Source organism: Pseudorasbora parva, chromosome 3 (genome assembly GCF_024679245.1).
Source record: "Pseudorasbora parva isolate DD20220531a chromosome 3, ASM2467924v1, whole genome shotgun sequence".
Taxonomy (NCBI): domain Eukaryota; kingdom Metazoa; phylum Chordata; class Actinopteri; order Cypriniformes; family Gobionidae; genus Pseudorasbora; species Pseudorasbora parva.
The window spans coordinates 16,534,076-16,552,275 of record NC_090174.1 but is presented as its reverse complement, the minus strand read 5'-3'; the positions used below and the strand labels follow the sequence as shown (position 1 = coordinate 16,552,275).

Below are 18,200 nucleotides of genomic sequence, written 5' to 3'. Positions count from 1 at the left end.
CACAAATGACTCTTCAATAATGTTGACACTGGACACTTGGCAGAAGATATGCTCAGCAAAGTTGCAATTCCTGAAAACACTTTTCATGTAAACGACACTACCCTGAATGAAATCCATCAGATGTTTGATCCTTTGCAAGATGATGGTAATCACGGAATTGACATTTTTTTTGGCTCTTGTGCATTTTCTTGAAACAAGACAGTAATTGTACATTTGTTTTTGCAAGTCCCTTAAAGTCAAGTGCAATCTCTTAGGCACCATGTTGAATAGTTTAAAAAAACTAAAACTTTCAAAATACACAAGGAAAATGTCATGTTCATTATGTTAATTTAATTAAATGCTTATTGTACCATAATAAAGATGTCAAGAGCCTCAGGACATGTAACATTTGTTTTAACAAAATATACATTTGCATCTTCACTTACAAAGGTTAAAGTGCATAGTAGTGCAAATTTAAGTTGTGCAAATGAAAAGTTGTGTTGTTGTCTTAAAGTGTTTAGTCAAATAACTAAATTGCACAGGCCAACAATAAACACAATTTAACGAGGCTAACTCTCACAGGTTTTTATTCACTTGTAATCTACTGAACTAAAAATGCTAAATAATACAGAATAAGTGCATGCCTGTTCAGAGGCTTGGATATAAAATTTAACAGGGCAGTGTGCCTCTAACATAACCAAATTCTTATAGTAACACAAAATTGTCTTCACATACCTGCAGTATAAACAGTACACTTTTGGCTCAACAAAACCAAGGAACAAATGGTTTCATGCCTCTACTCCATTCCAAAACCTTGAGTATTTTGGATCCCAAAGTCCATGTTGTTTTTGAAGTCTTCATAACTTTTGTGGATTGGGAGTCGAAGGCAGTTGATGCAGGTGTTGGCTACTGGATATTTTCCTTCATTGTGAAGAAATTCCAGAGAGGGCTTAGGAGAAAAACCAATGGGTGGCACCACATTCGATCCGGTTGCAAATGTTAAAATATCCTCCAGATTTGTTGGCCCTTCCTCCTCTGATGGAAACGTAGCATAGAAAACCATTAACCATGCTGACAAGTTTAAAAACTAATACTGTATGTAGTGGTTTACACTAAACACTAATCAGTGTCTGAGTGTGTGAGTTTGAGTACAGGTGTGTGAGGTAGAGTCTGTGAGTGTAATCTTAAGAGTTTAAATCTATGCGTGCGTGTGTGTGTGTGTGTGTGTGTGTGTGTGTGTGTACATGTTTTTCTAGCCTGGTGGGGACTTCACTCTGAATGCACACAGACTCACGGGGACAAGTGTCACTGTGGGGACCTAAATTGAGGTCCCCATGGGTACAAAAGCTAATAAATCATACTGGCAGTGTGTGTGTGTTGGGTAGGTTTAGGGGCAGTGTGTGTGTTTGTTGGGTAGGTTTAGGGGCAGGTCTTAACGTTTTCTGATATATAAAATGAGGGGTTACAACTAATAGCACTTTTATGAAATGTAACAATTTTTGTCTTTTTTTTTTTCCAGGCCAAAACCACCGTATCATCGGGTTTATAATAAAGATATCATTCTTCTGACACACCCCAGAGAAAACAATGTGGTCAAGCAGAAGACGAAGCAGAAGTTGTATGAAAAGGGCCATATAATTAGTGCTTTTGAGTTTGATAAAACCTGGGACTACAGAACAGTCATGAATAAAATGCATGAGGCATTCAAAGGGAAAATTCCATGTGGTGTGGGGTAAGTTGGTTTGTAATCGTGCATATGCAGGTGTTTACAACTTTTTAAGGTTAGTTAAGGTTTGAAAATGCCCAGCTTGATCTCATGCTAAAACTGTTGTGTTTACAATCAAGTGTTTAATCAAATTTTATAAAACATTATAAAAGTTTTACTCCTGTTTTTTTTTTGTCTTTCAGTCTGGAAATCCTCTTGCCTTGTGGAAACAAACTTGTTGCTCCTACATTCCATGAAGGCCAGAAGCTTGATGGCAATATGATTCAGAAGGTTTTCAAACGAGCTTCTCTTTATCTGAGACCATCCGAGCCTCTTGAAGTAAGTACAACCCATTAAACTGAATTAATTTAAATACATTTACTTAATTTACTTTGTAATTAAGTGTATTCCCAAAAGGTTAAAAGTTTAGTTTGACCTATGTTTTGGCATTAACTTCACACAAATGTGCACAAAAGCACTGATCAGAAGTTTCACTACTGACTTGTTTCTGTAGTCAGTGAATGGAGAATCCTCAGATTCTGAAGAATACTATGAGGAAGAGGCAGTAGAGGGAGGTGGTTCAGATGATGAGTGGCATTCCTCAAAGTCAGACAAAGAAAGGGCAGGGAATCCCACCTTGATTTCAGGAAGTACCAAAACCACAATAGAGCAGCTACCCATGACAGAGTCCCATGGCATGAAAATATCCAATGATGAACAAGAACAACCATCAAATGCCCAAGCCTCTTCCAGCAGCCGACAAGAAATGTCACAATCAAATAGCCCCAACTCAAAGCGCTGGCAAAATGATTATGGGGCTTATATTAACTTAATAAATGACTCCTTAGATGAGGATGAAGATGAGGAATTGTACATGGGAATTATTGCCAGTATGGAGGACCAGACGTAAGTGCATTATGTTTAATTTAAAGTGATCATTTTACTGAACTTTTGATGACATCAGAGGAGTGAGTCTTTTTCACATCATGGTCAGTTAGCTAACAAATAGGAGCTGTTTTAAGTAGGTGACTTTTTACTACAAATTTTTAAGATGGGATTTTGAAATGTTTCATTTTTTAAAAAGGTTTTTTTTCTGTTATTGTCATTTTAGACGCCCCAAAGAAGATGCCTCCATTAGCGAAATACTAAAAGAACTTAATGAAAAAATCGCAAACACAAGCATTTGCAAATTTAACATAAATCGGGCTGCAGTGCTTGACGGAGAGATTTGAGGCTTTCGAAGAGTGTCCTATAACCCTAACCACACAATGTGCATTAAGTTCTCTGACGACAAAGGAACAACTGAAGAGGCTGTTGATCTTGGTGGACCTCGACGAGAATTTCTGAGGTTACTTATGGAAGCACTATCTCACTCTGAAATGTTTGAGGGACATGAGGGACACTTGAACTTTGCCCTTGATTCCTTTGGTAGGAATTGCACTGAATCAGTAAAAATATAGTAATAATGAATTTGCTGAATTCATTTTATAATATTTATTTTGAGCCACAGTATTGTAACAAAGTGATAGTTGCCTGATTGGACTTTTATTCTCATTTTACAGCTGTGCGAGATGACCGATATTTTTTTGTTGGTCGATCCATTGCTGTCAGCCTGGTTAATGGAGGCCCACCGCCATGTTTCCTCTCTGAAACTCTTTTCAGCTGCTTAGTTAAAGGACCAGAGATGAGCAGACCAGTCATTGAGGACATTGCAGACAATGAACTCTACGAAAAACTAAAACGGGTTTGTGGACACTTTTACGTTTTCTACTTGTGCAATTTGCGATTTCTTTTTGTTTTTTGTAAGGCGTGCTATGAATATTTTTCTTTTGGATGTAAATAAAAAAAAGAAGAAATATATAGTTTGTGCATATAGTTATAATTTTTGTTTTGTTTGTTTTTGGAACCAGATTTCTGAATCCAGAACAGTGGAGGAGCTTCAGACATCTACTGAATCTTTGACAGATTACTTGTCTCATGCGGGCCGCTTAAGACCTCTTACAAGTTTGATGGACAAGAATCCGTTACTGGAGGATGTTCTAATGTTTCAAGTGGTTCACCGTGTCCGTGGTCCCTTTGAAAGGTATGTGTCTCAGTGAATACTATGCTCTCTTAGTTTATTGGGCAAAAATGTGTTTTTGCAAGTTAATTTTTTTAGCTACTCTTTTAGGTCTATCTCGGTAGTAGCAATAAGGGTTTAAGTGACTGTCATAAGAAGAAGATAAGGGTAGATAGGATCCAATTCTAAGTTTTAATAACAATAAACACTAGAACAGACAGGGGTTTACCAGTCCATTTAACTGTTTAAACAGCAGCAAACATCAACCGACACTCACGACTGAAAACAGAGGAACTAAAGACAGACAAAACTAACAAAATTATGAGCAGCTTGGCTGGAGGATTAGTGTCTATGGTAACTGATGAGTGACGGGGAAGTCAAACAGGAAACGTGTGACTGACAAGTCAAGTCACCTTCATTTATATAGCGCTTTTTACGACACAGATTGCCTCAAATCAGCTTTACAGTGATAATAGGAAATTCATTTAGCTTTAGAAGAAAAGCTAAATTAAGTTTTTGATTGATTAATTTCTGTAGTAAAAATGGATTAGTTATTTAATTTGGTGCTACTTAACACCATCCTCAACTAAATCCCCAATGAGTCTAGATTTAAACTGACTTCCCAAACTATTGTAGGAAGACAAACAACCTAAAAATCCATGAAGGTAAAGATAAACATGACCGGAACACTATTTAATAATGGAGTGTTATATTATCTTCTGTCTCAATTTGGTATATTTAGGTTTAGAGATGGTTTGAAAACACTTGGAGTGCTCCAGAAGATCCAGCAACATCCAGAAGCCTTTCATGCTGCCCTCTGCTTCACTTCAAGGAACCTTTCAGCAGATATCATGGATGGGCTGTTTGAAATCAGATGGTCAGAGACAGGAAGCAATAGACGAGTGAATGAAAACCGAGTGGTCACCTATTGGAGAGATTACCTCCAGGATGCTGAAGGTGGGCATTTTAGTGTTAAAACATTTAGAATACTGGTGCTGCGTCATAATTTGCATACTATCTGTCCTAAATAGTATTTGAAAATAGACAGTAGCGTACCGTGGGGTTTCAGTCAGGGCCTTCACTAACTACCCCCCCCCCCCCCCCCCCCCACACACACACACACACACACTGACTTAAACTCTCACCCACACACTCAGATTCATTCTCACTCACACTTGGGCTCACACACTCAGACACACACACGCTTGGGCTCACACACATACATTAAAATTCTTAGGCCTGGTTTCACAGTCAGGGCTTTGTTTAAGTCAGGATTAGGCCAGTTTAATTAGGACATTTAAGTTGCTTTTATAAACCTGCCTAAGGAAAAAAGCATTACTGATGTGCATTTTGATACAAATCAACTGACATGTCAGTCATTTTATGTCAGTCCAAGTTGCTTTCAGTTAAAACAGCTCAAACATGCAATTAAATCTGGGACACACACACACACACACACACACACACACACACACACACACACACACACACACACACACACACACACACACATACACACACAGCTAATGTGTTTTTTCTCTTAATTAATGATACGCTCGATGAAAGGTAGGGAAAATAATCAAATTTAATACCCTTTTATGTGAAGAAAAAAAAGAAAAAAAGATAATCACAATTTCAACCCACATTGCCTAAATGAAATATTTTAGCACCTGTCTATTATTGATTTTATTGTTATTTCCCATGATAAATTACAGTATTGTGGTGGCACCATATTACAGTTCATGGTAACCATAAATTAACCATGATTTTGCTACAGCATCAATCGTTTAACCATGGTATTTGTAGTAAAACTGTGGAAATGCGAATTGTAATTGCCAAAACGAATGGTGACTACAATTATATAAAACTAAAACTTTAATGAAGTTCATATTCATCAGCCTGCATCAGCCTAACGTTACCCAACAAAAAACAACAAAAAACTACAACAACTGTATGAAAAACATAAATATGCGGTACCTCTTTCCTTTGGAGTTGGGTTTCCAGCTGCTGTATCGTCTCGCTATGAAACGGGGCGTCTGGTTCTCTGATCCCGGTGTGCTCGGTAAAGTCACATGCTGTGTGAGGTTTGTGCTCCTAGCGTCCATGTTGTGTGTGGGTCTAAACAATGCTCCAATTTCTGAATCAATCTGAGTCTGACTGGTCGAAGGACTCGAATCAACGGAATTAGCAATCGTGTTGATCAAGACAGGAGAACAAAGAAGATTTCGCAAAATATTTACAGCTTCTGCAGTAGCCTTGCTATCTGCCATGACTGCTAGATTCCAATAAACCGCGCTTCAGTTTCCAAATTAACTAAGCTTCCGGTTGGAAAGAAACGACTTCCGGTTGCAATGAAACGACTTCCGGTCACACTAAAATGTTTTTGCTCTCTCACGCGTGTGTTTCAAGGTGCAGCAGAACAGTACGTGGGCCATTACAGGTTTGTTAGGGGTTAACAGCTTATGACCCAGGACCAGTAGTGAAGAAATGAAGACAGAGTCAGGATTGCAATTAAATAAAAGAAAAATTTACTTAAGAATAATTTGCAGTTTCAAAAGCAGAAGCCAGCTTCAAGTCTCACAAGGAGTTTGTAGGCCGCGCTCCCTCTCTCACCGTCTCGTTGCCTCGCCCTATCGTACATACAATTGTCCCAACAGTTATACCGTTTTCAAGGTCTTATCCACGTCATTACTGCAATGTGGATGGTTCTGATTGGCTCAGAGACAATGCACAGTCATGGTAAATTTCCACTCGAGTCAGTTAATCTGATGCACGTTTCCACTGACGTGTCACTTGTTGATGCTTTCACCCCAGAATCAGGCCCGCAGTGACCTTCCAGATCTGGAGCAGGCGCCAGCTTGCCCAGAACAACAAGTCCACCCATCTCTTAGGGTGCCCATTGAACACCATTCTGATCTGTAGCGTAGAATATTGCGTACATACACAGATACACAGTCTCTCCAAGGTTGGAGCTGATTAAGCTCCAGTTCTAACTAGTTCTTACCAAAATATACTGATAACGTGCTTTCTTTTAGTGAGAGGGACACACAATAGCACAGGCAATATTCATCTTGACTCTTTAGTGTTTCAGTAAAAGGAAATATAAAAGGAATAAAACATAATAAATTAAATGAAAGACAAATCCATATTTCATATCTGGAAGCCGGGCTAAGTGAGCAAACGCTGTTACTGCACTCCTGACATGTTAGGGGTGTGTGATACCTCGAAAATCTAAACACATGACCTTGTTGCCAGTGTTTAGTGACACATCACACATCTCTAGGCCAGACCCTCAATCACTCCTCAGAGACCAAATACACACTTTAGAAATCAAGAAACTAAAACTAAATCATAACTGGATAGAATCATTATAATAATACAGGATAAATATTGATTAAAGTTTTGATTATAAAGTTAATTAGGATATAAATATATACTGGTATATTGAAGCGGCAGTGGATTTCAGAATCCCCCCTTCAGGTTATATGCAAGGACTCCCTGTAACCGCGTGTTTCATATGTGCCCAAATATATGTTAGTCTGCGCAGTGTATGTGCAAGTGTTTCAGTGTGTGTACGCGCAAGTGTTTCAGTGTGTGTACGCAAGTATTTCAGTGTGTGTACGCAAGTTTCAGTGTGAGTGCAAGTATTTCAGTGTGTGTGTGCGCAAGTATTTCAGTGTGTGAGCGCAAGTGTTTCAGTGTGTGTGCGCAAGTATTTCAGTGTGTGTGCGCAAGTGTTTCAGTGTGTGTGCGCAAGTGTTTCAGTGTGTGTGCGCAAGTATTTCAATGTGAGCGCAAGTGTTTCAGTGTGTGTGCATAAGTATTTCAGTGTGTGTGTGCAAGTGTTTCAGTGTGTGTGTGCGCGTGCGCGAGTATTTCAGTGTGCGCGCAATAGTTTAGTCCCACGTCACACTTGACTACACCAAACTCATGTTATTCTCCGATGGGCGCTTTGCCTCTGCGAGAATTATTACTGCGCGTCACTGATTGGTTGAATTGATCATATTTACTGACGTTTTATAGCATATCAGCGCTCCATTGGTTAGATAGTGTGGGCGCCCTTTCTCGGGGCCCCTAGCATAAAACTACACATTTTTGATGTTATGCGGCACATGATGAAGCTGGCAGACAAAAATACCCCCCCCCCACACACACACCCTCATTCTTGTGTGAAAAACACGTAACGTTGTTTTTTTCAAATGTAATTTTTTTTTTTTTTTTTTTTTACTTGGTTGGAGGGGCGGCGCCCCAGCGCCCATAATAGATCAGCCGCCCCTGCAAATAAGTATAACACATGATATTCATGGTCTCTGGACCCCCTAAAGCAGCTTTGCCACCCCAAGTATAAAAGTCTAGTTCTGCCACTGCCAGTGGATTATTTAGAAATGTATGCCAACTTTTGCGGTGAAAGGTAACTTAATTCACAAATTGCAATAACATTTTCCCAACAAAATGGATTTAATTAATTTAGTAGTCAGTATTTTTAATTAGTTTTATTCTGTTGCATTTGTGTTTGATGCAGTTAGATACAACAATTTTACTGGGGCATTTTGTCCCCTTATCTATTATTACATTATATATTATTATATTATATCTATTAGGGGGCATTTTGTTCAGATTTTAATTATTTTTGCCTTTTGGAATCTGCATTTAAATCCATTTGGCTCAAAAATATAACTTTCAAATGGGCATGGCACCTGTAGTGTGAACAAAGTGGCTGTGCAGATAGGCTAGAGTAGACAGTCTAGGTTAATATGTAAAATAATCCAATTGCCCTCTTCCCAGACATTTCTAAGATATATTTGACCTAGGCCTATTTTACATAAAAACAAAAATATCGTCGATTCAGCGGATCCATCTCACTCATCTTTATTGAAGTCACTGAACTGAAGTGATTCTGATTCCATGTGGGGTTCAATATAAGATTTCATGTACGATGTCGCGTTTTCATTGGTCAGTCGTTGAAGCCTATTTCTGATTGGTTGTTGCCGTAGTTTATGCCAAGAGCAAAGAGAACAAAACCGTAAAGAAGAGTATTTCTCTTCTTACGAGCGCACGGAACACAGTCTGTGCACATACAGGCTTAGTTTAGGCGAAGAGGAGAGATTTGCGATTGCACTGGACACGTTTTAAGTGCAGGCATATTCTCTGAGTGAGCCCAGACAAAAAATTGTAACAAGAGCAGCGTATCTGAGAGCGCACGCAAAGTTCTCGCGCACGAGCAGGGAGATTCGCGCTCGCACATTACATTCCGCGCGCGAGCAGAGAGAGATTTGCGCTCGCGCACCATATTATATACACTCACGCGCATCCTCACTTACACCCACACGCGCATCCTCACTTACACTCACGCGCATCCTCACATACACTCACGCGCATCCTCACATACACTCACACGCGCATCCTCACATACACTCACATGCGCATCCTCACACTCACACGCGCATCCTCACTTACACTCACACGCGCATCCTCACTCACACTCACGCGCATCCTCACTTACACTCACACGCGCATCCTCACATACACTCACACGCGCATCCTCACGTAGACTCGCGCATTCTCACATACACTCACACACGCATCCTCACTTAGACTCACATGCATCCTCACATACACTCACATGTGCATCCTCACTTAGACTCACGCGCATCCTCACATACACTCACTCGCGCATCCTCACTTACACTCACGCGCATCCTCACATACACTCACACGCGCATCCTCACTTAGAGACTCACATGCATCATCACATACACTCAATACACTCACATACACTCACACGCGCATCCTCACTTAGACTCGCGCATGAAAGATTATATGTGCATATATATTCTGCGTATGTGTTTTCTGCAAACTGTCTTTCTGATAACATAAAAGGGGAACTGATGTTTGTGTTCTATTTTGCTGTGTACAGCGTGCACCCACCCAGCTGTTATCATCTAACTACAGAGCTATCTATTCCTGGTATTTGACAGCCAAATGCGTGCATTTCTATATTGTTGACATATATGGAGTTATCTTTCTGTTTCCTATGTAGGGTGCGTCCAACTATTAGGGCGTGGATTGATGTATAAGTATCACTGCTTTTCCTGTTGTACTTTGAGAGCTGCATTCTGAATAAACCATATTGACTCTACTCGTGTGGTTCATTGACTTGCACTCTCCCAGGATCCTGAAGCTGTAACTGATTGCTGAGCAGAGACTGAGACACACAAAGACACAGGAACAATTTCCTACAGTGTTTGGTGACCCCGACGTGATTCATCCAGACAGGTAAGAGATGAATTTGATTCACTACCTGTTCTGGTTGTATCTCGAGAAACTTAGGGGAAAAATTTATACTACTTTTGTATAAAGAAATACATAGATTGATTGAACTGTGTGTGTCAGTGCCTGGCCAGTTAATCTTTGAAAATGGGGCAAACATATCCAAAGCCAGAACCAAGTGAAACTCCTAAAGTATATATTTGGATAATTTAGCCGGCTGGACAGAGGGTACACAATGGCGTAGTTATCCTAGGGAAGGAACATTTGACCCTGGGTTTCTCCGCAGTGCATTCGACCTAATTTATGGTAAACAGGGTGATCCAAATTGGGATTATGATTATATGAAAAGGGGATATGATGTGTGGTATAAAATGACTGATGTATGGAGAGACAAAACTCGGGCATACGTGCCAAGAGCCGTCTTAAAAACTGTTCCTAATCCAGAAAAACTCAAAAAGAAAAAATCCACGACTGCCGTGTCAGAACATTGTACTTTGCCACGGGAAAACCCTCCACCTTATGTTCCACCGTCTAATTTGGCGTGCGTTTCGAAAACTTCGCCTGCACCCCTCCAGGTTTCAGAAGAAACCTCGCGAAAACAAAAAAGAACAAAAAAATAAGAGAAATACCCAAAATTTATCCCTCACTTCCTACAAGTGAAGGGACCAATTGGGACAATTCTGAGTGTGATGATAACGAACGAATGCGTGGACGATGCAGGACCTGATTGAGGGTCCGTCATCGATCCTCCTAAAGTGCAGAATGTAGTGGCCGTGTGGATGGAGAAAAGAGGGGGAATTAATATTCAGCCTCCGTCTCCAAGCGCCCTAAAAGACATAATCGATCTGCTACCAAGTCCGTCGAAACCTATACCGTTTGTAGATATGTTGATCAGGACTTCTCGTCACTGCCAGTTAGTGGGTGCGGATTATAGATTCATTTTACAGTGCAAATTGGGAGACTCGTACAATGAGGAAGCATTGATAGATGCAGTGCCAGTGTTAGCACCAGAAACTGATAAGATAAAGACAGTAAAAGAAGAAGAGAGAGATGAGACTAGGAAGACAAAAAAGACGCTTATTACCTTCAAGTGGCGTGATCAGGCGCCCGAAATGATCACAGAATTGGAGAAAACGTTGAAAAAATAATTGCTAAATCTAAAGGCAGCGAACCGTGACTTATCACAGGTCACTAATTGTAAACAAGAAAAGGATGAACCGCCAGCGCAGTTCATGAAGCGATTTATCGATGTTTGGATGAATGTTGGTGGGCTGGATTTAGATGTTAACAAGGAACACCCTATGTTCTTGTCTACTTTCATGGCTAATTGTACTCCCGCCCATCAGGATACACTAAAACATCACCTCAGTGATAGAAGTACGCTGAAAATTAAAGATGCCACAGCCAAAATTAGAACGTTAGAGTCTGACGGGTTGTGTCAGACCCAGGGTGTCAAGAAAAATGTTGTCAGTGTTGCAGTCCGACCCCAGAATCAGGGGCAGGGCCAGAATAAGGGTAGGAAGCCAGGTAAATGTAATTATTGTCAGAAGCCAGGACATTGGTATAGGGAGTGCAGGAAGCGCATATCGGACGAACAAACAGGCGCTGTCCTAAAAATGGGGAAGAGGCCACTGTCTGTGCCCATGTATGGTGCTGGACCTGGTTTTCCGGGTCCTCAGCAATATGAGCAAGCAGGGCATTGCAACTATGGCCCCCAGCGCAGTACTGGGCCTGCTTATGTCCCCCCTCCTCAAGATACAGGAAGAGGGGGGCCCAACCCATATTAACATCACTAGGGCCGCCCACAGAGCACGCACCCCAGCGACCGCTCCTGCAACGAAGCTTTATTGTCTGTCAATTTTGACTCGCCACTCAATAGTGACGTGCCAACTGTCGATTTGAATGTGAATGGCTCCATATATAGCTTCATTTTGGACACAGGGGCTACAATGTCCTCGCTGGGGTCTACCTATGAGGGACCTGTCTCTGGACAAACCATTAGCTCTGTGGGAATTGATGGGGTCCCCTTTCAAAGTCACTTAACTCCTCCTTTTCTAGTATTTTGCGCTGATGACCCTGACACTCGATTAAGACATCGTTTTGTGTTTATGGAAGGGTCCCCTTTCAACCTTTTAGGAAGGGATTTAATGTCAAAGCTGTGTTTAAGTTTATGTTTCTCTGGCTCTAAGCTAACTGTCAATAGCTATGCAACAGAAAAATACTTGTTTGATGGCAATTCATGGGTCTGTAGTTCCCCATAATTTTGCTTGCATGTCACAAACAGGGGATCAAATGTCAGACGACCTTGGGCTACCTGATCATTTATGGGCAACACATAAGAATGACATAAGGGTTTGTTGATTGACCAGCAGTCTTCACACAGGTAATCAGGGACTGCTTGTCTGATCTTAAATTGCCCACAAATTCATGAATGTTGCAGTATGCAGATGACATCCTGGTTACTGGTGAAACCATTGCAGACTGTAGGGAGGCTACTGTCTGCCTTTTGCAGCGACTAGCTGACTGTGGTTTGAAGGTGTCAAAAAAGAAGATGTAGTTCTGCTTATCAGAAGTCAACTATTTAGGCCATGTGCTTTCAAAGGGCCAAAAGCTGCTTTTTACCAGAGCGAATAAAAGTAATTGTTGACAAAAAACGACCAGCCACTAAGCATGTGTTAATGGCATTCCTTGGTTTGATTAATTATTGCCGGCAGTGGATTCCTGATTGCACAATTGGATGTGCTAAGAACGGGATGAGCGTTGTTATTGATAATAATGGCCGCGTTTGTGTGCCAGCCTCATGCGCTTAGTTCCTCATTTGGGAATTTCATGGTGTCACACACCGCGGCCAAAGAGGGGTATATGAGGATATGTCTAAATTCTTATGCATACAAGATTTGGCAGCAAGCAAGCAAGAATACAAGATACGTTAGGGAGATGTGTGACATGTGCAATGAATAATACCACAAAACCAGTAGCAAAGCATCAGACTTTACCGCTACCAGATAGCCCGTTACAATAATGGCAAGTAGATTTTACGCATTTACCTAAAAAAGGTCCATATAAATACTTATTGGTATTTATTGATAAGTTTTCAAGATGGATTGAGGCTTTCCCGTGCGCTAAGGAAGATGCAAAGACAGTTGTAACACATCTCATGAGGGAAATTATACCCAGATATGGTATACCACTCGCCATTGACTCAGACAAAGGCCCTGCTTTTGGGCAGGGCCAACAGAACCATTAAGGACAAATTAAGAAAAGCAATGCATACAGTAGGCCACAGTGACTGGCCAAAATTGTTGCCCGTTGTCCTAGCCGAGATGAGAATGGCACCCCATAAGGGTCTTAAAGGATGTGGCGTTGGATGTGACGTGCCCCTGCTCTAATATGCTATATAAGTTATTATGTGAGGCCCTCCATGAAAACTGGAGGAAGCTGCATTCGAGTTCTGCACCACTGCCGTTAGACCCAACACACCCGTTCAAAATTGGGGACGAGGTGATGGTCAAACAATTTTTAAAGATGGGGGATTCTTTTGAAGCTACAAAATATAGCTCCCCAACAAAAATCGTGGCGGTAACTCGAACTGCAGCACTAACGGAATCTTTTCCACAGTGGATCCACGCTTTCAGTACTGAAGAAAATCCCTGGACAAACTGCTAACTATAATTGTGTGTTACAGGTGTCCCAGGACGTGTGCATTGATGGAAATGCAATGGCAATAATTGTAGAGAAGTAACTATGTCTGTCTAGGTACTGGAGCTGTCCGATACCTTAACAAGCCACTTAGGTAGGGTTTCCAAAAAGACCACTACTGCGTCAGGGGGCGGAGAGGCTGGAACAAGGGGCCACTTAGGTAGGGTTTCCAAGAAGACCACTACTGCGTCAGGGGACGGAGAGGCTGGGGCGGTGCGTGACCTGGACTGACTGGGACTGACCACGATTCTTTGCTTGGCTGACTGTCTGTTATTGCATAGCAGAGGAGCTGAACACGCAGCGCTGCTCATGACATAACACTCATCAGCACCAATATCCTTTTGATTTTATTTGCTTTGAAACCATTATTACTATCATTGTTATTATTGTTGTATTGATATTATGCATATTTTCAGAATGCAGCTGTATTATGTGAGTGTAATTACTCTCTGTATGACCTGTACCTTGGCTGTAAGGCCGACTGATAATCTGTTTTGGCAATATGCCAACTATACTGCTCGGGATGTCACCAATGACTCCTGTTATGTATGTCAACAAATAATGTCATCTGTTGTCAGCATCTCCATGCCCGTATTAGACCAGTCTGCTTATGATCATTCCTGTACGTTTCTGTATGAGTGGCCTGGAGGAAGAGACTATGCATGGCTGCCCAGAGCCCGCTGCGTTGACCATCGTCAGAATGGTTCCAGGCCCCAACACCCTTTTTTACCTGAACATATTGAAATTAGAATATATATTAAATTATCGACTGGCAAAGTTTGTCAATGACACCACTGATGGTATGACAGGGGTGAGAAGAGAACTAGGTGCCCTGCGCCTGATGACCACGCAAAACCGCCTGGCATTGGACATGCTCCTGGCTGATAAGGGGGGCGTCTGTGCCATGGTGGGGGATCAGTGCTGCACCTTTGTTCCTGCCGAGGATGAAGCTGAAGGAGCCGTGGGCCATGCTGTGGAAGAGCTGAGAAAGATGGCACATAAGCTGTATGGATGAAAGCAAAGAGAAGGATTGGGGTTGGGGGCTGATGCATTCTTTGTTTGGTTGGGTAACACCCTTTGTGCCAATGTTGATTCCAATACTGCTGATTTTATTGGCCGTGTGTATCTTTGGGCCATGCTTAATGCAATGTTTGATGAATAAAGTATATGCTACGATCTCTAGCATGACACCGCCACATCATTATGAACCAATTTCAAAACTTTAAGCTTTCAGCTTAAAAGAGGGGATTGAAAGATTATATGTGCATATATATTCTGCGTATGTGTTTTCTGCAAACTGTCTTTCTGATAACATAAAAGGGGAACTGATGTTTGTGTTCTATTTTGCTGTGTACAGCGTGCACCCACCCAGCTGTTATCATCTAACTACAGAGCTATCTATTCCTGGTATTTGACAGCCAAATGCGTGCATTTCTATATTGTTGACATATATGGAGTTATCTTTCTGTTTCCTATGTAGGGTGCGTCCAACTATTAGGGCGTGGATTGATGTATAAGTATCACTGCTTTTCCTGTTGTACTTTGAGAGCTGCATTCTGAATAAACCATATTGACTCTACTCGTGTGGTTCATTGACTTGCACTCTCCCAGGATCCTGAAGCTGTAACTGATTGCTGAGCAGAGACTGAGACACACAAAGACACAGGAACAATTTCCTACAGCGCATCCTCACATACACTCACACACGCATCCTCACTTAGACTCACATGCATCCTCACATACACTCACGCACGTTTCCTCACTTAGACTCGCGCATCCTCACATACACTCACGCACGTATCCTCACTTAGACTCACATGCATCCTTACATACACTCACGCGCATCCTCAGTTACACTCATAGGCATCCTCACTTAGACTCACGCGCATCCTCACATACACTCACACGCGCATCCTCACTTAGACTCACGCGCATCCTCACATACACTCACGCACGTATCCTCACATAGACTCACATGCATCCTCACATACACTCACGCACATCCTCACTTACACTCATATGCATCCGCACTGAGACTCACGCGCATCCTCACATACACTCACACGCGCATCCTCACTTAGATTCACGCGCATCCCACATACACTCACACGCGCATCCTCACTTAGACTCACATGCATCCTCACATACACTGCATCCTCACATACACTGCATCCTCACATACACTGCATCCTCACACCTGCATCCTCACTTAGGCTCACGCGCATCCTCACTTACACTCACACGCGCATCCTCACTTAGACTCACATGCATCCTCACATACACTCACACGCGCATCCTCACTTAGACTCACATGCATCCTCACATACACTCACACGCGCATCCTCACTTAGACTCACGCGCATCCTCACATACACTCACACGCGCATCCTCACTTAAGCCCCGTTTCCACCAAAATTACCCGGAACAATTTGTACCAGGAACTTTTTTACAGGAACTTTTCTCCCCCCCAGACCTGCAGCTGTCTGCGTTTCGACCACGATAAAGTTCCGAGAAGATTAGGCAAATTAGTCCAGTGATGTAGGACTGCACGCGACTGCTCCTCCAAGCCAGTGACGGACAAGGGCTGTCACTTTTTCGATATGCATTCGAAGATGACGTGAAATATCCGTAATCGAACTATAAATAAACTATCCGGTTTTTAAAGTGCCATGTAGCGCAATTGTTTTTACTGTCGGTGCGTACATGGAGCACTGTAATCAGTTTAAAAGTCCAATCTGAAGGAAAATGCTCCATATAAACACCTGATCAATCGTAATAAAAATGCCCAAACTGAATGAAATTGTAATCGTTTTGAGATGGGTGGATAAACCTTTTCATGAATCGATCAAACTAAACATTTCACCATGTAAATTACCTGACCGGATTACTTTTGAGTGTGCGTCCTTATGTGATGTAGGCACAGCGCGCCTTCACCACTGAAGAGCACACGTCGCGCTCATGCACCAAGCATGACAAGAGAGGAAAATACATTTTTCTGAGGGAGAAACTTTTTATTTCATAAGAAGTTATGAAGATAATGTTGGCATAATGACACTGTCCCTAAGCCTATGTAAGCAAACAATCATTAACTACTTCAACTGCGCCTGACATTAGAATTTATTTTTTCTGAGATGATTATTACACTTTACAACAAATGAATAGCTTTTATAAAACTGTAAAGTCCTGGTGGCCGTTGAGAGTTGCTATGGCATCCGTAAACACATTCCAGCTGCTGGAGTGCGCGGTGTTGTAGATAATTTAATATATTTGAATGCATTGCTTGATATTTTAATTCTGTTCGAATTAGATTTTTAAAAAAAAATGACAGCCCTAACGGGCAGTAATCATTTTTGTGTGTACCGATTGAAAGATTTAGTGGACTGTTTACATGAGACGTTATCTAAACCGATTTGGTGTTTACATGTAATGACTTTCAATCGCAATCATTTTATCACATAAGCAGTTTGTCTGCCACATCAAAAATGTCGCCGCTGTTTTCTCCAGCAGCTGGAGTGTGTTAACTGAAGCCATAGCGACTCTTAACGGCCACCAGGACTAATACAGTATTATATTATAAGCTATTTATTTGTTTAAATAATCATCTGAGAAAAAAAAAATTCTTCTGTCAGGCGCAGTTAAAGTAAAAACTGCATGGGGCAATATACGCTGTGTCATTACTCCAACATTATCTTCATAACTTACGAAATAAAAAGTTAACCCTTCAGAAAAATTAACTTTCCTCTCTTGTCAACATGAGCGCGGCGTGTAAGACTGATTATTACTGAACGTAGACCGAACCTCGCAAAAGACTTTTAAAAATGCCGAGTTGAAATAAAATGCTGCGTCAGCTCAACCAATCAGCATGTTCAGCGCCCAAGTCCCGCCCTCGAAAGTTCCTGAACTTTGAAAAAGTACTACCTCGCGAGCAGGGCCGTTTGGAGGGGGAAATATTTACCCGGAACTTCATTTAGACCCTGGTTCCTGCGGTCTAAACACACGAAGTACCACCCAAAGTTCCTGGTTCCTGGGTAAAGTTCCTCTGGTGGAAACGGGGCTTTAGAGACTCACAAGCATCATCACATACACTCAATGATTTATTACTGAGGTTTCTTTTCTCTCTCACAGATGCCTTTTCAAGATAAACCCCGAGACGGGATCAAAAGTCGAGATAGAAGAACATGTCAAGAAAGGAACTGGCAGTCAGTCTAAAGGTTCTTTCGTTGATGAGCAAAATTGTGGATTATGGATGGATGGAGTAAAAACTTTCGTAAGCCTGTCAAATCTCTCTATATTAACTTAGAGAAATTCTTGAGTGTTACAGACTTTGTTTTCGTCATTTAATTATTTTATTTTCATGACTCATCTGTTGATGAGACAAATCCTCTTTTTCGCCATATATATGTGTATAACAAATTGCTATTGTACAATATCTTACACTGTTGCAGTTATTATAAAAAAATTGTATTGTTGTAGTTATGAACTAATTGT

The 18,200-nt window shown here is 41.4% G+C and overlaps 2 protein-coding genes across 2 annotated transcripts in view; both read left to right on the top strand.

Moving 5' to 3' along the window:
• The window catches only part of LOC137070633 (uncharacterized), a 44,809-nt gene extending 41,866 nt beyond the window's left edge, over positions 1–2,943 (top strand). Inside the window, exons 2-5 of the mRNA XM_067437943.1 lie at positions 1,499–1,711; positions 1,888–2,023; positions 2,199–2,590; positions 2,796–2,943. Of these exons, the coding sequence (XP_067294044.1) occupies positions 1,499–1,711; positions 1,888–2,023; positions 2,199–2,590; positions 2,796–2,916 (862 nt within the window). The 3' untranslated portion in view covers positions 2,917–2,943. The remainder of the gene's footprint in view (positions 1–1,498; positions 1,712–1,887; positions 2,024–2,198; positions 2,591–2,795) is intronic.
• A 9-nt stretch (positions 2,944–2,952) lies between these two features.
• Positions 2,953–18,132, top strand: LOC137071633 (G2/M phase-specific E3 ubiquitin-protein ligase-like). Its single transcript, XM_067439815.1, has 5 exons — positions 2,953–3,112; positions 3,247–3,428; positions 3,595–3,767; positions 4,486–4,700; positions 17,838–18,132. Exons 1-5 carry the CDS (start codon positions 2,953–2,955, stop codon positions 17,852–17,854), a joined length of 747 nt encoding a protein of 248 aa, XP_067295916.1. The 3' UTR covers positions 17,855–18,132.
• Positions 18,133–18,200: the final 68 nt, after the last annotated feature.